The following is a 26,077-nucleotide window of genomic DNA, read 5'->3' as shown; positions in this document are numbered from 1 at the left end:
TTTCAGCTGGCTGAAGTGTTCCCCAGTCATTTCTTCTAGGAGGGAATCAAAGTATCAGCACCCACTGATGGGTTACCTACCTGAAAACTGCTATGGAGGGAGAGGAGGTAGCAGTCTGGCACCACCTCCTGGGGCAGGGGTATGAAAACAGCTCCCTAAAGAGTGAAAGTCATCACCATGGTAGCTTTGGATGTCACTGTATATCAGCTAAGCGTGATTCTGGGTGTCCATGTCTGTCTCTGCATTTGTCCCCTATCTCTCCATCCATCCATAGATTTCATACGTTGTTTGATTTGTTTGTTTGTTTTTCTTTCAGGTTTTATCCCAGAATCTGAACCACTTAGACAGAAGATCAGGGAGGGTCAGATTTGATGTTCTTGTTCCATCCCACCTCCAGCACATGATATTCTTCTTCCCCACTTAAACTCATTCATCTCCATACAATACAGGGCATGTGCTCTGTCCCTAGAGGTCCCCCAAGGCCAGGTTGGATGGGGCCCTGGGCAGCCTGACCTGGTCCTTGATCTAGTGGTAGGCAATCCTGCCCAAAGCAGTGGGGTTGGAATTAGCTGATCCTTGAGGTCCCCTCCAACTCAACCCATTCTATGATTCTGTGCAGAGGCCACATGCTATATGGAGTTTTTTGGGGGAGAAAAGCCAATTTTACTTCATTGCAAGGGTCTCATTGATACTTGTGAAGGACTTCCCTTGGACTATGGAGATGTAGTAACTAGGAGTGAGGAAAGCTGGTGACTAGACAGTACATCCTTCATTGTAGAGTGACATTCCCAGAACAAGCAACAAGAGTCACACTGGAGCCTCAGCAGAGTGATGGCGCATAACTTTATGGAAGGTGGCAAAAGCTGAACCCTGGGATGTCAGGGCTTTCGTACACCTTAAACAGCATCATTAACCTGCATGGGTTTCCCTGAAGGAAAATCCTACAGGTTTCTGATTTCAGCTGGAACAGGTGCCAACACTTCCAGCAACAAACTCAGAGGAGGAGATCAGAAACACAACAGCAAGCTTTGATGTTCTGTAGGAAGGGGAGGACAGACATTGGTTTTATTTTATACTACTACCACTGTACAATTCACTGCTAACACTTTCATCCCTCTTCAGTCAGCATCCCTCCTCCAGTCTTTCTACATGTTTCCAGTACTTTCATCATTTGTATTTCTCCGTGATCCCCCCAGGAGGAGCCTCAGCACCACACTAGCAAGCAGAGCTTAAGAGCTGCAAGGAGTGCTTGCAGTTTCCCTCTGTATGCACAGCTGTCTCTTCAGTTACTAACCAGTAAATATATAAAATGACTCTGAAGGAGCATATTGATCAGTCTGGAAAGAGTTTCTAGGGATATCTTCTGCAGACTGAGATCCCTGGAGTTGGAGGCACCTGCCATGTCAGCATCTATAACTGGAGCTCTGTATTCTCAAATCCCTGCAGAGGGGATTATTTATTTGGGTAAAGTTTCTTTCTGCTATTTGCCTTATCTACAAAGCTCCAGGGCAATGTACTCATGCCATTTCTCACCGAGCTGTGCACCACAGCATCCCCACTAACACAGCTGGGAGCATGGACAAATCCTTCCTTACCCATATGCGCAGGTTTTCCAGCCTACATAGGGTTGCATTGGGATGCATTGCACCACCAGCCAGAAGACACCCAGAACCCATAGCTGGAACCAGGATATTACGTTCCCACTTTGCACACAGCCTTTGTCCTCAGCACAGTCTCTGTTGGCCTCTGGTCTCTGTTCTGGCACAGAAAAATAATTACATTTTATTTCTGTGACTAAAATTTGCTGGTTGTAGCAGCTGTTGCTGGAGGAATGGCCTCTCCATGCTCTGAGGCTGGTTAATTAGAAATCTATAGGTGGACATAACGTGAGAAATAGTAGATCTTTTATTTTTCAAGTGTTTAATTATTAATAAATTAATGAGATGGAAACCAAATTGCAAGGAAAAATGGTACTTAGTCTGAAGGAGGTTAATATAAAATCTAAAATACATTCTATTCCAGCTTATTAAGTTTGAGATTGATGTAATAACCTCTAGAGGTTTTATTTCTTAGTTTTCCTCTTCTGTTAAATTTATACATTTATACGCATTTGCACATAAGGAGTTTCTTTATTCAAATTAAATCTTTTAAGCATTTTCTTTTACAGCAGGAGTTTCCCTCTTTGAAAAAAGAAAACAGAACTAAAGCATTTACAAAGTGTGAAGATAAACATTACACAGAAATTCTCAATCTTCAGAGAAGAATCAATCTGAGCCCTGTTTTCCCTCACTAAAATACAGAATGTACTCTGCAAATGTTTAGGAGTGAATTCATTATAAGGCCCTTCACTGACCAAGTGTGACCATACCCAATGCTTCTGCGGTAATGCCTGTTTCTGTTCTGATTTTCTTGGCACTAGAAGCAGTTTCAAACTGCAGAAGATTGAAGTATGGAAAAAGCTTCAGAATCATTTTGTCCATCTATCTTTTGATCACTTCCTCTGGATTTGCAGGGTTGCTTCCAACTTCTCATCGTGTTCAGCTTTGAGTGAGAGATCACACTTCATTCAGAGGGTAACTTCAACTATTGGAGCAGTGTTTCATAAAACCACAGAATCATTAAGGTTGGAAAAGACCACTAAGATCATCCAGTCCAACAGTCAACCCATCCCCACTGTGCCCACTAACCATGGCCCTCAGTGCCACATCTCCACAGCTCTTGAACTCCTTGAAAGATGGTGATTCCACCACCTCCCTGGGCAGCCTTTGCCAATACCTCAACACTCTTTCTGAGAAGTGTTTCCTAATATCCAACTTGATAAACCATGTGAGGATCTCCTCCTCTTCCTCCTGAGGGTATGTGGAAACCCCACCGCTCGTATCAACATTACACACCTCTCTTTTCTACCAGTGAGAAACAAGGAGCTGTTTATGGACCGCATGCCACACTCTTTTAGAATCTAAACGAATATGTTAAAATTACCATAATTGAATGTCACAGAAAAGATGGACTCCAAGGTTTTCTTTGGAATCCCTTGCTGAACATAAGTTTCTGCAGACGGTATTTGCTTTTTCCTGAAGAAAAAAAAAAAAAAGGATCCATCTTTCTCCCTACTTTAGCAAGAGCCTGATTCATAGCTCAACCAGCATATGGAAAAGCTCACAGTAACTTCAAAGGTTCTGAGCAGTATTCCACATGCACACATAAGCTATGAACCCAAATGTCCTTCCAGGCTATAGTTTATCCAACACTGGTTGCCTCCTGATGTCCTTCTCCAGAAAAAGGGAGGTTTAAAAAGAGCTATACTTGATGAAGCAAGTTAACCCATCTCCAGAACTGATCTTTAAAACCTGCAGTCAGAATGAATAATCTCAAAAGGACCTGTCCCACGTTCCCAACTGCAGCCGATAACTTTCTCCTATCAGTCTGTATGCATCAGATACTACGCTTCACATATCCCTTATTAATCATCGCTTGGTCAAACTAAAGTCTCAAGCTCTTTTAAACTCTTCTGCCAGCCTCTTAAATCATTTCTGTACTTCTTGTCATAGATAGTCTCAATATCCTAATGCTTTTTCAAACATCGTGGGTGATGCATGAAACTCCACATTCCCCTGTCAAGCCCTCAAAATAATCACTCTATACTTAGAAAAGGAAACACCTCCCTGCTTCAGCCACGGGGAAATGCTGAGCTGTTTATGGGGCACGTACTATCACTTTCAAAACTCACAAGAATATGCATTTCCTTCTTTTGGAGGCACTTATAGGCTCTCTTTACCGGGAAGATATCTTCAAAAGACTCAATGGGATCTGTTTATACACAAGAACTCTACTCCCCTATCAAATACACATCAAACTGGCAAATGTTTCAAAAATTATTAGGAAAGATGTGGGGAAGGAACAGAACGACTCATGTTTCACTCTTGGAAATCAGCTTGAAATGGATGCTGTAAGTAACATATGCAAATATCGTCTTTTGTGTGTGACAATTTACTTTAGCCTTTAATTGCTTAACTGAATCACTTTCAAATTGCACAGTAAAATAAATGCCTGTAGAAGTCTAAATGTACAATTATAAATACCTTTTCAAACATCTTGAATTTTTCAGACAGTGAATCAAAATTACCAGAATGATGCAGTCTTATTTTTATTCATTTTCCTCCTTCTGAAATTATAAGCAACAATGAAATCCCTCATAAGAGACATCTTGAGATATTTTGGCATGCTGTTAAACTGAAATTCAATGGCTTGACATGTTATCTGGGCTAATTTGACTTTGAAGTCCTTGCTAATTCTTCTCTGGATTATTGCTCAACATAAGCTTGATTTCAAAGCTCACCATGCTTAGCTTTGCACATCTGAACTAAGAACAATGTAAAACACTTTAAGCAGCTCCAGGAGAACTCAGCAAAACTGCTTTTGATCAGAACATTATTTGTGTGTGCTGGTATGGCAACGTGAATGCTGTTGAGTCTATGAAATGAGAGCAAAAAAGAAGGGAGGAAGGGAAACTCACTGTATACTGTGGTGAAGACCTCACTATTCTGCACTTTTCATGAACTCATATGATGGTTTAGGCTGGAAGGGACCTTAAAGGTCATTAAGCTCCAACCTTCTGCCATGGACAGAGTTTCCACCCAGGCGATACAGATTGAAAAGGAAGGCTACGGATAGTTTTCCTCATCCCTGTCCACTCTATAACCTCAGGCAGACATTCGGCTTTTTGGTTCTTAGATTGTAGAGAAGGTCCTGTAGGTTCTCTCCTCCATGTAAGCCCTTTTTTTGATGTGAGTGTGGACTTTCCTCATGTCTTGCCTTTCCCGCCAGCTCTGACTCAGACAGCGTAGGTTTGTGAGCAGCAATGAGAGGCAGATCCGTGACAGTTTCCTCCCAGCATACTCCCTCCTCTCCTCCCTCATTGCCAAGCAGCTCTTCACACCACCAGGGAAGCACAGGATGCTGCCTTAGCACTGACTCCTACCCACCAGCTGCTACACTTAACTTGGGATCAGCTATGGCCTCCACTGTGCCAGGGTTGCAAGTAGGACTGCTTCTGGGATGGGAGACAACAAGACCAGTCTTAACACCCCAATCCCAACACTGGCTGGGATGGGATGGGAAACACAAAGGTTTCCCAGAGAAGCTGTGGATGCCCCATCCGTGGAGCCTTTCAAGGCTCTATTAGATGGGGCCTTGGACAGTGTGACCTAATGGGTGGCAACTAGCCCACGCCAGGGGCTTGGAACTGGATGGGTTTTAATGCCCTTTCCAACCCAAGCTGTTCTATGATTCTATGGTTCTATGAAGCACTGAATGTCTGAGATCCATTGTTCTCCTCTCCCCCTCCTGGATCACTGCAACAAGAGCTCTCTCCAACACCTTCCAGCTTCCCATGCTGGTCTAATTCACATCCCCCATGTCATGCTACAAAAGTGCCATCATGGAGGATTCCACCATTGTTATTCACATCCATTTCTGAACTGAAAAAGCCAAGCAGTGTAATGATCATGTGTGAGGGCCACCACAGCACAGTCTGATAACTAGAGGGAACCAGGGGCCAATGCTCTGTGACATCCTCATAGCTGAGATGCAGAGTAGGCTGACCATAAGCTGAGAGGTCCAAGCTGGTCTTTACCACTTATCCCAAGGGCCATAACTTACTGCTCTGCTCAGAGGTTAAACTTAGCCTGTTACCAGTGGAAGGGATCCTATCAAAGTTAGCAGAATTCTGGCTGACAACAGCAGCAGAGTGGATGTGAGCATGGGTACACTTCATCTCTGCACTCCGTGAGGTTCAGGAACAGAACTGAGGAAGCCCCAGGGAAGATAGCTGATAGCTACTCCAAAGCCAGGGGATGAAAAGCAGATCTGTGTTGCTCACACCCATCCTCATCCCACTAGTACTGCTTCTCTTCTGCCTTGCTTTAAACCCCTCCGCACAGCCCTTGAAAATCCCTTTGATGCATCTGGTTTGTACAGTAAAAGTAGGAGGACATTCCTTTTTGAATGTGATTATCTAATGCTCCCAGCTGATTTGATAGTTGGTAATTTTCATCAGTCCATGGCTTAATGCTGTTTTGATAGAAGAGGCAAGCCCTTGCTCAAAGCAACTAAATTCAGGAAACAGATCGTCTACAGGGTTTCAAAATATAATTGCGACCCCTCTTAAAACAGGTAGCAAGTTCTGGATCATCACAGAAACAGAACAGCCTAACAAAACAGCCATTCCATAGTTTATGAGGGAAAAATCTACCATTATGCACACACAGGGCCCCTCCTCTGCACCACACCATGTGTGTGATCACTTGTGCTGCTCACTTGAGAGATGATATTCCTACTACAGCAATTACTATCACACTGAATTTACCTACCAAGGTTTTTCTCCTGATCTTTCTGACCACAGCTACATAATTTTCTGACTTGTTTATAACTCACTTGAGAAGAAGCAGATTAAAAGGGAAACAATGAAAATGCAGCTCAAAATGGTCCTCAAAATACCCAACATTGGAATTCACAGTCCTCCGGATCAGTTTCAGCCATAGTTATTTGATCTGATGGGTCTGTAGTATCTGTCTTGTATCTGTCTTACAACTACAGCAGCATGTTTGACTTGCAATTACACCAAGACTTGCCCAGGGAGGTGGTGGAATCACCATCCCTGGAGGTGTTCAAGAAACACGTAGATGTGGCACTGAGGGACATGGTTAGTGGGCATGGTGGGGATGGTTGGACTAGATGATCCTAGTGGTCTTTCCCAACCTTAATGATTTCATGATTCTAAGATTCTCAACATGGCCTTCATTTATTTCTACACTGTGACATGGCTATAAACAGCTTCCTTGCCAAAATCATACCCAGGGTATTATGAATCTTGACAATCTATGACTCTTTGAATCTATGAACAATGAGACTGTGGCAGCGAGTCTTCCTTCTTGGACATATACTTCTACATATGTTGTTTTGACTTAATAATATTCACTATAGAAACAAGGCTATTCACTATGGCTTAGACTTGTAAAGGACTCATTGAAATGCTAAGTGAAATGTTTGGAAAACTGCTGAAGAAAACAGAGCCATCAAAATCCCAGTTAATTAACATTAGCAACTGCAGGAATAAATGAATTAAGCTATTTTTTCTTTTTCTTTTTCTTTTTTCTTTTTTCTTTTTTTTCTTTTCTTTTTGCTTTAGGTAAAGATTAAGAGGAATACTAAGAAGAGTTCAATTTAAGGCAGTTTTCAAGTTGCTAAGGATTATGTGAACAATACAAACTATTTTCAGCTCACCACGGAGAGTGAATCAAGTGCAAGAGTCCAACCTTTCAAGACCAGCCCTTCAGATAATTAATCTACAGAAGGCAAGTTGGAACGCCCTATGAGGCTGACACCATGGCACTGCCTCTCTACAGAAGCCAAGGCAAAGACCTCCTGGACTCCTGGACATGTAATGAAGAGATGGGGCTTATGTGGAAAATCTTGTACATGTCATATATATGAGAGGGACACAAAGAGCAAGCAGATCCATCACACAGTCAGAATGCAAATGCATCGGTCTCATTATGCCTAATTTAGCTGCTGATTCTTTGAGTCTAAACCAGAATATCTCTATTAAAACTTCGATTAATATCTCTATTAAAATTTTGATTAAATATTATCTATTATTAACTGTTTAAATTTTCAAAATAAACTCTAAATACATGGTGGAAAGTAAAATGTCACAACCAACTGCGTCTGCTTTCCATCTGTCTGGCCCAGTGCATTTTGCAAGGTGATGGCTTTGGGACTTTTTCTTCACAGGTTTATTGAACAAGACAGAACTGCACCACAGTCTGATGCTATCTACCAAGTGAGGATTCAAGATGAAGGAAAGTAGGACACCTTTTACTTTATGAATTTCTCTGAGAAACATAAATAATGCCACATTCTTTAAAATAGGTCGTTACATGAGAAGTAACTGCTTAGAAATAAAATGTGTTTTCCAAAAGCAATGTTAATATTCACATTCTAAAGGGCACCTGCGTGTTCTGACTGAAAATATTTTATACATTCAAAGTCTAAATGGAAGAAAAACAGTACACATTTCCTTTGCTTTGCAAATAGCTATTCAACAGGACCAGAGCCTGGAGGCATGAAAATAATTTACTGCCAAGTGGATGTCAACAGCAAACAGCAAAAAAGAAATGTTGTGCTAATAGCCATGTGGCATGGTGCATGTGTGACCAAGGGTGTCTTGAATTCAGAGTCAATTCTGGTGCTGATAATAGTTTCCTTGTTTCTACTTCCCATGTCCCACAGTTGGGAAAGATCCCATCAGCACAAGAGGGTCTGGCTGTATAAGGGCTGTAGGATGCTTCTAAAAGTATATTCATGGCAGTGGTGAGACAGACAGTCTGAATTCCGAGTTATGTCAGAGCCAGAAAGGTCTTAAATACTTAAAGCTCTCCAATACTTACAGGAGGGTTGCAAGAAAGATGGGAAGACATCCTTTAATAAGGTGCACCCTGATAGGACAAAGGGTAATGGCTTTGAGTTAAAGGAGAGCAGATTTCGATTGGTTACAACAAAGAAATTCATCACTTAGAGGGTGGTGAGGCACTGGCACAGACTGCGCAGAGAAGCTGTGGATGCCCTATCGCTGTAGGTATTATAGGTCAGATCAACTGGGGCCCTGGGCATCATCATCTATTGGAAGGTGTCCCTGTCCATCTGGAACCAGATGATTTTTAAATGTCCTATCCAACCTAAACTATTCTGTAATTCTATGATTACAAAGGACTATGTCCTGAAGAAGCCCTTGGAACAGTGATTTGTGCTGCAGGGTACTGAACAGTCGTACCACTGCCAGACCAACAAAGCTCAGTAGATGAACAGCAGTTCACTGTAAGCAGTTTCACTGTGCCAAAAGTTGCGCTTTCAGCCACTTGGCACTTGCACACAAGATTTGTTGGAGGCACTTGCATATCAAAACTGATATTATTATCTTAAGACATTGTAGAGTTTAATATATTTATCCCGACAGCCCTCATACGTAGCAGAAAGGGCTGCTATTCTCACTTCTCAGATGGGAGCAGAGGCATAGAGGTGATGCTCCCCTGTGCCCAGCCATACTTCCGAGAGCACCTGGGCAGATGTAATCAAAAAGGTTATTGTTATCCAGCTCTGCATTCATATCTTTTCCCCAGAGTGCGATGAAGATGCCCAACAACAACTTATCAGCAGGTAACTTGCCCTGCAGGGCCAATGGGTCAGAAGGCATGTATCAAGTCTAAGGCTCTTATGTCACCAAGGATCTTTTCCTGTAGGTCTCTTTCAGTAATTTTTTGTCTATTGAGTGCAATAAGCATTTCAGATGTAGGGTCAAAGACTAGCTACGTTGTTATTGTAATGCTTCCTGGGCATCCATTACTTTAAGCTATCCCACTGTACCATGTCCTTGAACACAGTGTTCCTTAACCTCCTCATTTGCAATAACCATTTCCACCGACCCGCAACATAAAGAAATGGATATTCAAATTCTGGATACTGCTGTTCAGTCTTTAACCGACCTGGATTTAAATTGCTTTTTTATAACTCTCCCTTACTGAAGCTTTTAATGATGCCTGTCTTTGTTGCCCTCCATCACCAATATGAAGCATTTGGCTGCATCCACTTCTGCACATAGTAGGTGACTTCCTGGCTTTATTTAAGCAGATTTTTTTAATGCTGGGATGTCATATTGCTGCTGTTTTAGATTTCCACATAGGTATACCATAAGGATAAATAAATCTATGAGATCATGATGGCCATCACTGGTCATACTTCTACACCTATCCACTGTAGACAGCCTGGGTTATGAGCTGCATAGGTTATACAGATCTTGTATAGCATTTGATACATGGAGTTGATCAAGGCGTTACTGAACATGTTTTTCAAAATAATCACAAATCCTGGCAAAGAAGCCTGCTGGCTTTTATTCATCCCCACAGGTCCCCTCTGGTGGAAAAGGCCAGAGGCCAGTTTGCACACCCTTATTTCTTGTAACAACTAACTATAGTAAGAGTAGCACTGATGTGAGGGGGAAAAAAGTAATACATATTACCCAGAATTAATTAGGAAAGTATTGCCTTTCTGTGGGCAAGGAAATTAGAAGGCAAAATGGCATGAGACCTCAACATGAATCAATGACAGAGTAAAACAAAAGCCTGGAATTTCAGACCTGTGTGCTCTAACCACAAAAACACGCTCATAAGACTCTGGAGGCAAGCAGCCTCTGGTTCTTGTTGTACATTGTGGGTAAACAGATAGAATATTTTTCCACAGATAAAAGAGACCTGTCCATTACCCACTCTGCGCTGCTACATCTTTTAGTTCATACAGGAACACTGCAGGCCCTCTAGCAGAACACCTACTGCCTTTCCAGTGCATCACAAGCAGTCTACCATTCTGTCTGTTTCAACATTTGGTACCACATGGTCCAGCATCTTCTTTTTCCTCCTCCTCTCTCAAGCCACAAGTTGCCTCCTCTGCTCCTGCCCATGAGTTGAAATACAGAGCCAACAGTGGATGGGTATTGCAATGGTCCTTCAAGATGTTAGTAGCAACCTACTCAATGACTACCTTGATCACATTTAACAGCACTCTACAGAAAAGGGTATTTAGAGCAGATCTAGACCTTCAACTAAACCCACAGACGCTCACTATGCTAGTTATCTTATTTCACTTTATACATATATTTTTTAATATTATTTTTCTACTCTCTTTTTTTGTCTGTACTGTTGCATAAATTGTCTTTTTGCATTAAACATTTGAATGCATACACAACCATGTAAAGCTCCAGGACAAAAAAAAAAAGAGTGAAAGATAAAATAGTTTTCCCCAGGATATCAGCTTTTTAAAATATATTTCACTTCATCTGGTGCAGTCTGAAGGATTACCTAATCTCCAGCGACAGAAATCTCACCTACATTTCCCTCGCCACCCTTCAAACAAGGCAAGACAGCACCAAGGTGAAGCAGACCCTCTACACAGCACATCCAGCTGTGAAACTGTCTGAAAAGAGCACGTTTAAAAGCTTCTGGCAGAGGGTTTCTAGCCCTGAGAGGTAAAATGTCAGCAACGCTTTCTGTGGATAGCACTTCCCCATGCTTGCACAGAACCTGACATGAGTCAATGGAATATACCCTGGACTGAGATGAGACAAATATTGCTGCAGATAACACTGGTGGAAGATCAGAATGAGGTCATTTTCCTCTCCTCTGTACTTCCTATCCCTAAGTTATGTCTGCATTTCTCCTGGTTGGAGGCACCAGGAAGCATCCAGCAATGGAGGGACTATGACCCATAGGACATAACAAGGAGCTTCACCCTGACAGTAGGACTGGTGCTTGGTCCTGTGTTCTCCTAAATAAAAATCCCCTTTTTCTGGGGATGTAAGAGAATCATGGCAGAATTTTAGTGGTTGAAACCCTAAGGTAGAAATGAATATTTGGATCATTTTTATTTTGTTAACTGACATTTGAGGTAAGAACTTAAACTACAGTTCTTAGTAATGCTCTTTGTGTGCTTAATCATGGAATCATAGAATGACTTACATTGGGAGAGACCTTAAAGATCGTTGAGTTTTAACCTCTCTGCTGTGAGCTGGTTGCCACCCATCAGATCAGGCTGCCCAGAGCCTGATCCAACACCTCCAGGAATGGGGCACCCACAACTTCTCTGGGCACCCTGTGCCAGTATCTCACTCCTTAAGTAGGTCTTAACATATCAACTCTCTTTCAGTTGCTACTGGGATGGGTTTCTGACTTCTTTTTCCTTGCATTTTTGGAAGAGTTATCTTCTTTCCATGGATATCTAAGGACTGCACTAATCCTAATCCAAGGTTGGCAGCACTCTTTATCAATTGGGGATTAAAAAATTAGAACTACAGAGTTCTATTTGCTTCTAAGGAAAATGAAATAGAATAAACACCCATGTCCTCCAATGCATTTTCAGACTCCAGAACCGAAATCCTCTTACAGTTAGGCCAGGGTCACTCAGATCTAAAAGGAAACTTTGTCTAAGAGAAGAAGGAAAAAAAGAGACAAAAGAATCTTGGTCTCTGAACAGTTTTCCTTCAGTTAAACAGAAAAACAACCTTTACAGGCTGAGAAATAACCATGTGGCATGAATCAGAATAAAACGAGCAGATGTTCTATAAATGCATCAAAGTAAGGCTTCATTGGCTGTAGTATTTTCTTTTTCTACAAAATAATTTAAAAAGTAAAAGTTTGGCTATGGCAGACTTAATCACTGCTTCAGGGGGGAAAAAACACAGATTTGTTTTTTCCATTGAGTAATTTTCCACTGGGGAATGCTGAAAGAAGAAAACTATGGCAAGAACTTTCTTCAGTTCTTTGAAAACAATTTCTGCAAGAAGAGGTAACCACAGCACTACAAAGAAAGTCAAAACAGGATTTGAGTTAGGAACCAGTATTTCCATTAAAAAATCTGCTTTTTTACATAATCTTGTTTACAGTCCTGGCCCCAGCCTGGCCATGGAAAACTGCATGAATCACAGAATCATAGAATTGTATGAGTTGGATGGGACCCTTAAAGATTCAGCCCAACTTCCCTGCAATGAACAGGGATGTCCACAGCTAGATCAGGTGCTCACAGCCCTTTCCAGCCTGACCTTGAGTGTCTCCAGGGATGGGGCATCCACCATCTCTCTGGGTAGCCTGTGACAGTGTTTCACTACCTTATCATAAGCAATTTTTTCCTTATATCCAATTTAAATTTCCCCTCTTTTTGTTTGCAACTATTTCTCCTTGTCTGATCTCCCTGACCTTGAAAAGATGTGCAACACAGAGTTCTGGGGGCAGGTTTCAAACACAATGTAAAACAAGAGATTTTCAATGTGAATATAGAATACTTCTGTATGTGACCGTAATGCTCCATTACTAACTTGCCTCTTGATAAGTCAAGAGAAATAGAACTGCAAGACAGAACAACACCAACTCACTTACAGACCTTGGAACAGAATAACCTATCTGACAATATTACTGAGAAGTTGAAGATGGAATATGAACACGCTTGTAAAATTAGGCATTTTTGGGGCCACAAATCTGTTAGATGTCTTCTGTTGCACACTGACATTCCTCCAGAAGATAACACAGAGGAAAAAACAACTTTTAATAACAGTACCGCAGTGTAAAAGAACAGAGTGAGCGCTGATTTTCATTTTGCATCTTGCCCCTGTACCACGTTATTTCTCTTCAAAGCTTTCCATGCTGTTATGAAAGCCCTTCTCAGTTTAAAGGCGTGCAACCATTCAGTCAGAAAGCCTACATGTGGTATCAAAAAGGGATCCTACCATCTCATAATGAATCCTCATGCTGGGGCACATATGGATTTAACATTTATTACCTACCTTGCTCCAAAATCCTTTTCTCCCAGAGCCAGCACCAGCTATTTAACTGATTTTAGTACATGCAGTAAGTGCACCGCAGCGTAAATTACCAGGTACTGAGAGATGTGGAACGAAATGTGCAAGAGCAAATCAGTAACTACGCAAACATCAAGCAACCAGCGATGCAACACGTGGGCAAGGCATGAAAGGAAAGGAATCTAAATTGCCACCTGCCTGCTGCTCAGAAAGGCCCCACTGCTGCTCTCAGGGAAGCAGTGGTATTACATAGGACTGCTGGCAGATATATATTGCTGCTCCATGAACCACCTACGCCAGCTCCAGCTATACAATAGGGGCACAGGCACTTAGGAAGGGAGCTGCTGGAGATCTACTTATGGAAAAGACTTGTACTGATGCTGCCAACAGTTTACTATTGTAAAAAATACAATCAAATCACATATTTTGCCTTAAAGATTTGGTGTCAGACCTTGCTGGAAACTGGACATAACCCCAGACAAGTCTTCTGCTGCATGCAGGGTTCATCCCCTTCTTTCTGCAATGTGTTTTCAGTGAGGAGGAGTGAAGAGTGAAGACTCCTTCACTGTGTGCACCAGAAAACAGTCACGTATGCTATCTGATTTATGAGTCCTCCCAGCCTTCCTGCAACTCTTAGGCATAATGGTTTAGAATAAGGTTTACTGGGAAGTTTGGACAAACCTCTTCTTTTCTTTACTGACAATAGCAGCTTCACAACAATAGATCACAGAAAGAAAAGAGACATTTTCTTTGGAACCGTTCACATTTCTATAAAAGCAAACTACATTATAAAGGTGTCTGTTCAAGGAAATATTTCTCCATTATCTCTCCATTCTCAAGGCTGCAGAGCACTCCCCATAAGAAGTAGCACAGTGCTTTGATTCAAGATTAAAAAAAAATCCTTGTCACGTTGCTAATGTGTCAGAGTCCATAGTGGGATCCTTCTGACTAAGCTAACAATAACAAGTGCAAGTTTAGGAGCAAGGACATTGGCATTCTTCTACACCTTTTGAAGGTGATTGCCTGTAAATGGCTTTAGAAATCATTGTGAGAAACAGTCCCAAAACAAAGAAGATTCTCACATTTTTTTGTCACTCTGTAGGGAGGCTGCATTGATTTGCAGGGATTGCAAAAAGTCCTGCTCCTAGTCGGGGCTGAACTTCTTAGACATAAAGCAGCACAAGGAAGGAATATAGCGGCTGTTCAGTGCCATTCCAGAGCTGCTATACTTGGAGAGGATAGAAAGCAGAAGCTAAGGAGCCCCTCCAGGACCACAAAAAAAGAAGAAGAAAAATCTAAGTTAAAGGTAGATAGGAGCCTACAATGAGTGTATACTGTGTTTTTGGGATCATACACAGTCCAGACAATTGCAGGTGTACCGAAGTTATCCTGGAGACAACTGTGTGGTCCATCAGTCCATTACCAACAAATCTGCTCATTTCCTGATCTCTGCCCAACACCAATCTTTGCTTTCAGCCACTGGAAAAGGAAAGATACTCCTTTATGTCCAACACTTATCAGTATAACTCAACTGATGCAATAATCAACATAGAAAAATATGCGCAATTGATGCTGAATTAATAGTTGCCACCCAGATCCCAGGGGCATGATGCTAGGAGTCAGCAGCTGTTGTGCCATGGGTTGGTTGCCCCCCTACCAGCTCAGGCTGCCCAGGGTCCCATCCAACCTGGCCTTGAGCAACTCCAGGTAAGAGGCACCCATAGCTCCTCTGGCAGCTGTGCCAGCACCTCAGCACACTCTGAGTAAAGAATTTCCACCTAATATGTAATCTAAATATCCCCTTTAAAACTGTTCCCAAACACTGCAAGCCCGTACATGCCCAAATAGTCAGTGTGATTTCAAAATCTCAAATCCCAGCTCTGCAGTTTGGCACACACCTACAATTTGCCCACATCAAAGGCTGTGATTAACTCAGGATTCATTTTTCTGAGCTCTTCTCCCAGAATTGTGCTTCATGCACCCAGTTGTGTTACACACACTTAACCCTGTTGCTGCTGTCCCATTTCATGTGTCAAAATCCAAGCAAAGCTTCCTTAGCACTCACAGTCTCCCCCCCTGGCATGAGCGGAACAGCCTTCTTCATGTTGTAGTTCATAGGCAACATTTGCTCAAAAATATATACTAAGAAAAGTAAAATTTGTGACAATTTACTTGACCAGAAACTGAGAGCAAGGGTTAGCAAGTGTTCTAACCAGTAAAACCTTTGACAGCCAACTGCCACGTAAATTTACCATCTCACTCTCATGCAGCATGATGAGGCATCAGCAGCACGTGTTCAATCCTTTTGACATAGACTGAGTGTATTTTCAATGTGTGTCAGGGGCCAATTTCCCCACATAAGTCAGGACTATAGAATAAAAAGAACAGAGTTTATGGGTGCACAGCTTATCTCCCAATCTGTACCACAGACCGACCAAACCCTTTGGCTAATGGTCATCAACTCCAGTGTTCTCCTTTACTAGAATTGTTTTTCCTGTTCTCCTTACTACCATTGCTGATAATGATAACACATCATCCATGGAAAACAGTGATGTGAGGGGCTTCTCTTAGATGCCTGGACAAGAATTTTCTGCAGGTAAAGAACCCAAATGGCTTTTCTAGATCGTATCAATTCCATCGTGAATGAAGGGATATTTCCTTCTGCCTTATGCATAATGCTTTGCAGGCAAAAAACAAGTACAGAAATAAATCCCATCTAAGGAATGCAGTGCAGCAGAACTATGTTTTGCTTTAATTAGCATCCTGATGTGATGGTGGCTTGGCATGTGGATTGCTCTTTTGTAACACCGTGTGTCCTTGCTAGACTCCTTAAGGAACCTGGCAAACAAGGCACTTCCCTCAATTGTATCTTGTTTTTCTTGGAGGCTGAATATTTTCATTGTAATGTCACTTGCAAAGCCTGTCCATGCTCCGCTGCTCTTGGAGTGTGCATAAGCACTGAGCTTACAAAAAAGAACCAAAAGGAATTCAGCACTTAATCCCAGCTTAGCACTCCACTTGCTTATTTACAAAGCATACAGGTGAGAGGCAAAATCCCAGGTGGTGTGGGCTATAACACAATAAACAATAAAAACTTCTGTACATTTTACTGCAGGTAGGTGCATGCCAATCCAAGCTGACTCCCAGGCCCTTACAGGGTTACAACATGCTTATGTGTGGCAGGGGAGAGTTAACAGCAGAAATGGCGCACCAAAACTCTGAATCTGCAAAATAACTCTGGTGTTATTACTTCTTTCCTTACACCAGGAAAGAAGGATCCTTGGCTTGTCTGTGCTGGAAATTATTTGAATTATTTGGCAGACTTGAGATGCCAAGCTGAAAAACCTGCAAGGTTTGGTTATTAGGTTCAGTTTGGGCTGTTTAGGGCATTTCAGGAGAAGTATTCCAGGGTCTGCTGCAGAGAACTGCTCTCCATAAAACTTGTTCTAAGCAGGGATCTCACAGCCTCAAAAATACCTCATCTGAGGGAAATGCTCTGGCTTCTTCAGCCCATCAGGAACACAGACTGACAAGATCTAGTTTAAACAGCCCTTCTACAGAGAACTACTATTGTGCTGCACAGCCACCAAAGAGGCCACTGGTAAGGCTTTCAGTCACTGGGTCCTGAAGACAAAGTTCTCAACCAGAACATATTCCTGCCTCCCTTTCTTCTCAGCTCTGAGGTTTTGTTGTGCTAGAAAAATCCTATGTCCTTCTGAAACACCTCAAAAGTTAATCCCAGCACTGCAGAGCTTCGTGGGAGCATAAGGGTTGTCAGAAGATTGGAGGTATAAAAAACATGCAGTTCTTACATATTTAAAGCAAATGGATGAATAAGGGAGAATATAGAAGTGAACATTGTTGTTGACTTTTAACACAGTCCATATCCTTCTGGAGAGTCAACAGCAGCAGCAGTGAGAAACACATCTCCACAGAGGTGCATGGCCTGTGACTAATGGAGGGTGCGTGCAGGTCTGTGGGAGATCAAACTTTGCTGCTTTGTGCTCTGGTGTAGATAAATGATGGAGATGAAGTCAGTGATGAGCATTGGGGATCTGCTCTGACCTGCACAGGCAGCGCCTTCTGAAACATCACATCCAAACAGTCCCATAACACTTAGATGGAAAATACGTGTTTATGTAAATCCATTTTTATTCATGACTTTCCGGCATGTAGAGAATGAATCATCAATATCCAAAGAGGCCGTTTTATGGCAATGAAATATTAGTATCTGACAATACAAACTATAGCTGGATATTTCCCTGCACTGGCAAGATTAGGTGAGGCAGATAGCTCAGGTAGGGTAATTCTTACCATGCAGCCCCAATAGCAACCTATAATTACTCATTAATTATGTTTACTCTAATTCATTCTATCATCCCAAGATACACATCAATAAAACTTTCCTTTATTAAATCATTTTCCCCTATGTTCTCTGGGGAAATCTTACCCTAAAAGAATGACACTTCTTCAAATATTTTGGTGACAGTCTTCATTCTTGGGTTGGAATATCCTGCATTTTGGGGATACAAATGAAGAAATAATGGGCCAGCCATTTCTAAGGAATAGGATAATGCTTTGAGACTGCACATGAAACTCTGAGCTGTCAGATTCAGATGCCTCCAACTCTGGAGTACCTTGCAGTCACAGGGCTGTGACAGATTGAATGGTTTTATGATGGCTCACGTACACTGTATGTAAAAATAAGGGGATGAAACCAAAGCTGGAGATCAGATTTCCACAAGAACATACCAGGAAACACACAGGACGTTCACCAACAGCTACATAACCCTGGGAAATGCTCCCAGAGGGACTTGCAGGAATTAATTAAGTGCCAAGTAGACACAGCCAGCCACCTCTTCACCTCCTTTTCTATGAGCTCCAGGACAGATGCTGCTACATGCTCCTGCTCACGTCTTTGGCAGAGTAAATGAGGTGCAATATCTATCTTTCAGGATAACCAGCTAACAGGCATAGCTTTCAATAGCAGATGTACCAAAGGGTGAACACATAGGGGTAAGAACAGGGGTATGGAGTGATTCCAAAAACTTTCTCCCACAGTGAGCTATGAGATGCTCAGGGGCTGTGATGTGGATTTTCCACATAACTGCAAGGAGTGCTCTGAAGGCTGGTGATGAAAATGCTGCCCATGCAACAAAAAATCTCCCACGGCAATCACGAGTAAATGCTCACTTAGAAAGCAATGAATCAGGAGAAGGGCATTTGGATTTGAGATCTGCTGTGCCCATGGTACTGCTCTTTGAGTGGTCCTAATGTTACCCTATTTTCTATTTGTCTAAATGTGGCTTCTGGGAACCTGCTTGATCACAATCACTTCTAAATTCACACTAAACTCAAATTTTAAATGCATACAACCATTGCGTTGTTTAGGAGAATTATACAAGAATGTCAAGCTAAACCACATAAGGAATCTAATAATATTACACAGGGAAGAGATGTAAACAAATAGATACCTCATGCCATGCAATGCTTCAGAGCTATTGTATCAATAAGTTGGTGTTACTCTGGAAACAAGATTATTCCTGAATGCATTCTTCCCGACTGAAACCAAGAAAGGAAGCATGCAGAATTGATTTTAAGTCTTCTAAACTTTGTGGAGATGCAGCCTTGAATCCCAGCTCTTGAAAATTCAGAACAGAAAGGCAGTGCAGATGCAATGTGCATGGTGATGGGGATGTGCATGCTGACCTATTCACTTTGTCATAGCACAAATACAGAATACAACCTGTGCAGATCTCAGTACAGCAGGGCCTTATTTTAATTTGCAGCAGTGAAGAGGGCTGACAACCACAGCCTGGCACAACATGAACAGTCTTCAATAAAATAACCTAATGTGTTTTACTCCATAGCTGAAGCTGACTAAGTGCAGGACATGCACGAGTTTTGTCACACGGGCTTTCTTCATGAGTGGGAGTTTGCAATGCTGTTTCTAGATCACACTCAAGTATGTGCCTAAATTCAAATAAAATGATCCCATAGTTTTGAAGGATTCCTCGTCCTGGCTGAAAAGGGCTCAGGCCCACAGCCCTGAGCATTCCAGATGGGGTCCCAGCTTCTGCCTTCAGCCAGACATCCCACCACCATGTGGGCTTTGGTGAAGCAATATCCTTTTACAACAGCTAAATTCTTGGTCCTTGGGAAGTCAATTGGCTCAGTTTACAAATGCAGCTATGATAAAAAGAATAATTTCCTAGTTAAGTGTTCAGTTGTAAGCAAGTAGAATTTCAACAAAGGAAAATGCTGGGTGCTGCCCCTGGGATGGAGCAGTGCTGCCCTGAAGTTGTCCAGCAGTTGAACTAGATGATCCTCAAAGTTCCCTTCCAACAGTCCTCTCCTCTCCTCTCCTCTCCTCTCCTCTCCTCTCCTCTCCTCTCCTCTCCTCTCCTCTCCTCTCCTCTCCTCTCCTCTCCTCTCCTCTCCTCTCCTCTCCTCTCCTCTCCTCTCCTCTCCTCTCCTCTCCTCTCCTCTCCTCTCCTCTCCTCTCCTCTCCTCTCCTCTCCTCTCCTCTCCTCTCCTCTCCTCTCCTCCTTTGTGCTATTCCATTCCATTCCATTCCATTCCATTCCATTCCATTCCATTCCATGATAGGTTAACATTTAGATGACTAAGATGATCTTACTGGTATTTTTCAATGTTAATGATTCTATGATTCTGTCTGTACTAGCATACTCAGTCTCACCTATGATTATAGCCCTATATTTTAGATAAGCCAATGATACGGACACAAGAAACCTGGAAAAGTGAGGGTTAAACCACAATAAGTTAGGTAGCAATAAACACTGGTTTTTCTTCTCCACAGAGATTAAACAAAAATAAGGATTTGTAAATCAACTGGTAATGAAACTGGTACTTCCCACAATCCAGATGGCATGTTGAAATTTGTATGATGCTGAGGTGCCTGTGCAAATCATTTTACAGCATTTTGGGCAGAAATGTAGGACTACAAACACAAACTAAAAATGTACAAGGCTCCATTCTTCCCACACAACCAGCAGGACAGCTACTAATGACATCTGCTTCCCTGGATGTTACCAACAGATCAGGGCCCAGCATGGTCCCCAGTGGCTTCCCGTCAGATATTAAACCCCAGATCAACCTCCGTCAGATGCTCCAAGCTCCCCTGTGGCACATCTGTCTCTTCACAGCAGCACTTTATCTCTCTGCCCCATCTATCTGCACTGCTCATGTTTCAGGTAATCTCATCAGTGAAGAAGTGGGAGACCAGAGACAATAAGAAATTTTAACTGCACATCATGTTCTTTTTGTTTTTTTTGTTTTTTTTAAATTGATTTCAGAAAGAAAAAAGGGAAAAAGAAACAAAAAAAAAAAGAAAGAAAGAAAGAAAGAAAGAAAGAAAGAAAGAAAGAAAGAAAGAAAGAAAGAAAGAAAGAAAGAAAGAAAGAAAGAAAGAAAGAAAGAAAGAAAGAAAGAAAGAAAGAAAGAAAGAAAGAAAGAAAGAAAGAAAGAAAGAAAGAAAGAAAGAAAGAAAGAAAGAAAGAAAGAAAGAAAGAAAGAAAGAAAGAAAGAAAGAAAGAAAGAAAGAAGAAAGAAAGAAGAAAAATACCCCAAAGCACTATGATCATCACTTCCTCCTTGCCAGGTGGATGTGGCAAGAGGGCCAGGTCAGCCACAACATATCACATATCTGATGGGATTATGATCTTCTTAAGCTCAGAGTAGGGAGGAAAAAGGAAGTAGAGTGGCTCTGATGGGAGACACATGAAGGAACAGTGCAGTGAGATGGTCCTGCTTCTGAGACAAGCAAATCCACCACCCACCCACTCCTTCTGCAGACCTGCTGGGTCACAGGGAATTACATGGATGGCGATTCAGGGTCATTTCTAGTCCCCTTAACAGAAAATCTCCTGTTAACTTTGCTTTGATTTAGGAAGACTGTTCACAAAAGACTTGAGCTCCCAGTTTCACAACAATCCAGCCCACCACATCTGAAGGTTCACTTTAACCACCAGCCAAGGATTTTGGACACAAGACAAATACCTCTCAGTTATTCCATTGTTTGAGTTAAAAATCAAGAGTAGAACAAGAAAAGTTGGCAATTCTGACACAGAAATTTAGCTGGGTTCAGTACTTACAATTGCATGACCAAGTATAAATGGTTCGGGCTCTCATAGATGTCTTCCAGAGCAACTATATTCTCATGCTTGATCCTGGAAAAAGAGAAGACAAATAAAAGATGAAGTAGTCTTCTTTTAGAAAGTGGCTGCAAAAAAAAAAGTAAGTTATTTTTAGTTAGGCACTAATTGTCAGTGCTTCTATTCATCGTGACAAACTACTATCTTGACTGAAGTAAATAGTCACAATTTACAGCCCAGAAAATGCTCAGTGGTTAAGTATCTGGGGCAGGAGAAGCTTGGAGTCTCTGGGTCAGATGAATGGAGATGGTTGCCTGGAGGTCGAATCTCAAGACAACAGCAAACTGGGTGCCATGGGATGGAGGCAGAGCGTAGGTTGGAGGGATTTGTCTCCATGCAGACAGAAGCTGAAGAACAGATAGAACAGACATACAATGGCCCCATGTCCCTATCCACTGAATTTCCCCACTCCCATGTCACACCAGGTCTGGATAGCCAAATTTCCCTGCAATGTGCTGCATGCTTTCCATCCAAATGCTCCCACTGTATTCATGAATTTTCTACACCCTCATGATACGCGACCAAGGAATCCTTGAAATCATCACTACAAAAAGATTGCTTCCATCTCCATCGTGCTGCTTTCTTCTCACTGTGAACACAGTTACATAAACACAGAGTTTCTGAAAAGTGACTGCATTTGGTGATCTGCCATGTGGATTTTCTGTGTCTCCTAAGGGGTGAGCCTGCTCTCACACTTCTCCCCAGGGATGGGAACAGGCAGATTGTGCAATGACATAAACCTCACTTCGAAAAGAAACCAGATTTCATACAGCACAGCAGGTGGCTGGAGGGCATGGATCATTCCCACCAAGCCTCCAGGACCTCTGGTTTGTCAAAATGCTGTCTTTAAAGAGAAAAAATAATCTCTATAAACACACGTCTAATTAACTACTTAGAGCAATGCCTCTGTGGGTTTGCTACTTAAAAAACAATTTCCAAAAGATACATTTAACTTGTGCAAACTCTAAAGAGACAACAGTACAACCCCAGGGGCAGAATATTAATTACACCAATTACAGACAATTGTTTTACGAGCAAGAGGAAGCTGGGAAATGCCATGCACAGACTACTCATTGAACAACATACAGACACATTCAGAACATAAAAGTGCATAATCAGCACATGCAGTGCTCTCTACAAGTCTCAAGGTTCAAGCAGATTAATTAGGATGCTTAATTATCTGTCAAGACCTCATCCTCAGCATTCCCAAGTGTCCCGGTGTCTGTGTGACGATGATGAGAGCAGAAGGTCCCATGCACATGGCAGGGTCATTCTCCTAGGAACAGAGACTAATCCAATTTCCCCTGAGTTTACTAGGTAGATTATGACTGACCTGAATTTACACCCATAATCAGCCATCAAAAGTTGTGTTCATATAAGGACCTTTGTGTAGAGGAAATTTTACATCAACAATAAGTGAGCCTGAATGCCATGTGCTACAGGTCAGACCAACAGATACATGAGTAGGTTCTTCCCTTGAAGGTACTCTAGAATTCCAAATGGTATTTCAAGCAAACAGTCACTTTTAATGGAAATTATTCCATGTGTATGTCCATTCTCCTTTATGCATACACTTATCCATACACAACTGTGCAACTGGCACCATCATAATCAAGAAAGTAGCAATAACACAAATAGTGATACAGGTTTAAAGCATGTAATGTAGTCTACGTTACATTTCTCACTGTGTGCAAATTAATTCTTTGCATTTTGATTTTTTAGATTTCAAGAACATCGTCTTAATTTTATTTATCTGCTGATTTTTGAAATCAGGAGCAGGACATGAGCACAAGGAATTTCTCAGTGAAAGACAGGGGAAGTGGAAAGAGAGTGGATGAAGGAGCGAGACAGGGGATGTGAAACACAACGGGGAAAGAAGGCAGCAGATGCTGCATAGGGATGAAGGTATTTGGATAAAGGTGTCCTAGGAAGTGATACCTGCGAACTATTGCTACCAGATGCTGCTGCATTAGAGGAGTTGGCTGTGATAGGATGGAGAAATTCTCTGATTCTACGATTTACTTCTGCTCTGGCTCAGCCTCCTTAAGACCAGCAAGGCATTCAACCTGCCATTGTGGAGTGCTTATCAATTATCCTTATGGGTCCCTTTCTATAACTTGGGATGTTGTATGATTCTAGGTTTCCATGCTCAGCCTATCAACCAATGGGCTATCTAAAGGAAAATCAAATCCAAAATTAAAATAAATAAATAAATAAATCCTAATGCTCATCAGAGATAGCTTGGGTGGAAGCCTATGGGTTCAACCAAGGTGCAGGTTCTGATGGTGAACCCGAACAGCCGCGTGCTTCCCAGCAGAGGTCACTGCAGCCAGCAGCTTTGCTGAGATGTACTCCACCTGCAGAAATTCATGGGCTCCTTCTCTTACTTTAAAGCATACAAGAGCAATCACCAAGAGATCGGAAACCTTCCGGACTGACTGCTGTTCACTGCAAAAGCACTTTGAGACTGAGGAGATTGAGCTGTTTTTTTTTCTGATGTCCTATACAAGAAGGAAGAAGATTCCTTAAAAGCAGTGTAGCATCCTAACCAACAGGCTGTATTATTCCAGACCCCTCTCCTGGAGGGGCAGGGGCACTGTATTGACAACAGCTTTAGTGAATTGTTTCCCAGTTTTAAAAAAGCCCCAAAGTAAACATGAAAACCTGGGTTTGGTTGAAATATTTGAGATAAATTGTTAAAACAAGGAAACATCTTTCTAAGGACATCTCCCTTTTAACCTGCCCTTCATCTTGATGCCTTCCCGATTCAGTCTCTCCTTCCTGGCAAATCCCAAGGCTGCTTCCATCTTCTGTGCCCTGCTGTGTACCCATCTCTCCATTTGTGACAAGAAAGGAAGGTGTGACCTCACAGCACTGTTGCTATGTTCATTGCTAGGTACATTCCGAGGCCATTCAGTTTCTGGGATTGTTCACTCTGGAGAAGAGGAGGCTCAGGGGAGACCTTATTGCTCTCTACAACTGCATGAAATGAGGTCATAGTGAGGTGGGTATCAGCCTCTCATCCCAGGTAGCAGCGGTAGAAAGAGAATGGCCTTCATTTGCACCAGGGGAGGATCAGGTTGGATGTTAGGAAAAATTTCTTCTCAGAAAGAGTGGTAAGGGGTCAAAGTAGAGGAAAATACATCTGGAAGTGAGAATCAGGGAAAATTAAGTATAAATATATATAAATATAAATATATATATATATACATATGAAGAGTATTGATCCTGGTGAGAAACTATGAAAAGAAAGAATGGATTCATCAAAATCATAGCATCACTTGTTTAAAAGCTGTGCTGACAGATGTGAGCCACAAGTCACAATGCAGATGTAACCAAGTGAAATTATAGAAATTCCCCTCTGGCCTTTTCAGTCTGCTCATAAGCTTCTACAGAGGTGTCAGCAACACAAATGAACAGAGACACTGCTGTACCCGAGCAATGTAACACATAAACTAATGATCTATAAATTATGGATGAGATAGAATATAAAGATCTGATAATAAATATGTATTGATAACCTAATGTATAGATAAAAATTTAATAATCAAATAGTTGTTGCGTGTGAATACAGTCTAATGAAGTATAGCATATATAAACCACTAATCTAGTTGCCAGGTATGACGCTGTAGGGCAAACTGAGCCAGGCAACTGAGGACTGTGTGTGACTTTTCCAAGCATAGCAGCTGTGCAAACAAGGGCATGCAGAGAGCATTTGATCTGCTGCACAGCATCAAGCATGGATAGGTTCCCTTTGTCTGCTGTAGAGCCGTTGTGCAAGAGCCTTGGTTGGGGACTCATCATTGTTTCCTGCCTGCTACAGCATCCAGTGCTGCTGAAACAGAACTGTCATCCTCTGAAGGAGCTGATAACCTGTCCCCAAAACAAGACTTGGCTTGACCAGAAGTGGCATTTGGCCGTGGGACCATTCCCACCACCATGCCAAACTGGGTGTTCTGTGGCGAAGGAGTAGTGATGAGTTCATGGTGTGGAGCTCCACTGGTGCTGAAAACCACACTTAGGACTTGGCAGCACAGCCTCCATGTTCTGCCCACTGCCACCAGAAGGGCAGAAGTCCCACAGGGTTAGAACTAGCCCCACTGAGTAAAGATCACTTCAACATTCACCAATAAATAGATTAATAAAATACGTGGGTTTGGGTTGAAGGTTGCTATGAAGAATCAAAGGGTTTAAATATGGACAGTGATGTACAATAAGGGAAGCTGAGTCCTTTTATGACCGAGCATCTGTACATCTCTGCTGGCTCTCCACCATCCCAGAGACCAAGAAGATGAAAGTATATTCGTTGCATATTCCTGTGGATCATTAATTAGAGGGGCAATATGGATGAAAACAGAGGACCTATTAACTGCTTAGCTGGCAGGACAGCGTGCTAAAACTCCAAGCTGCAAACGTGTGCAATAAACTATGACTGAATCACTCATACTAGCATCTATCATATGCAACACTGAAAATAAGGATCAGCTAGAAGAATACAGCGCAT

The 26,077-nt window shown here is 42.0% G+C and overlaps 1 protein-coding gene across 1 annotated transcript in view; it reads right to left on the bottom strand.

The window, feature by feature from the left end:
* Positions 1-26,077, bottom strand: part of CAMK1D (calcium/calmodulin dependent protein kinase ID) — a 205,297-nt gene that overhangs the window by 61,102 nt on the left and 118,118 nt on the right. Inside the window, exon 3 of the mRNA XM_015870614.3 lies at positions 21,514-21,588. Coding sequence (XP_015726100.1) covers positions 21,514-21,588 — 75 coding nt within the window. The remainder of the gene's footprint in view (positions 1-21,513; positions 21,589-26,077) is intronic.

Source organism: Coturnix japonica, chromosome 1, assembly GCF_054131305.1.
Source record: "Coturnix japonica strain WE chromosome 1, WE-NBRP24, whole genome shotgun sequence".
Taxonomy (NCBI): domain Eukaryota; kingdom Metazoa; phylum Chordata; class Aves; order Galliformes; family Phasianidae; genus Coturnix; species Coturnix japonica.
This window is presented reverse-complemented; position numbering and strand designations above follow the sequence as displayed.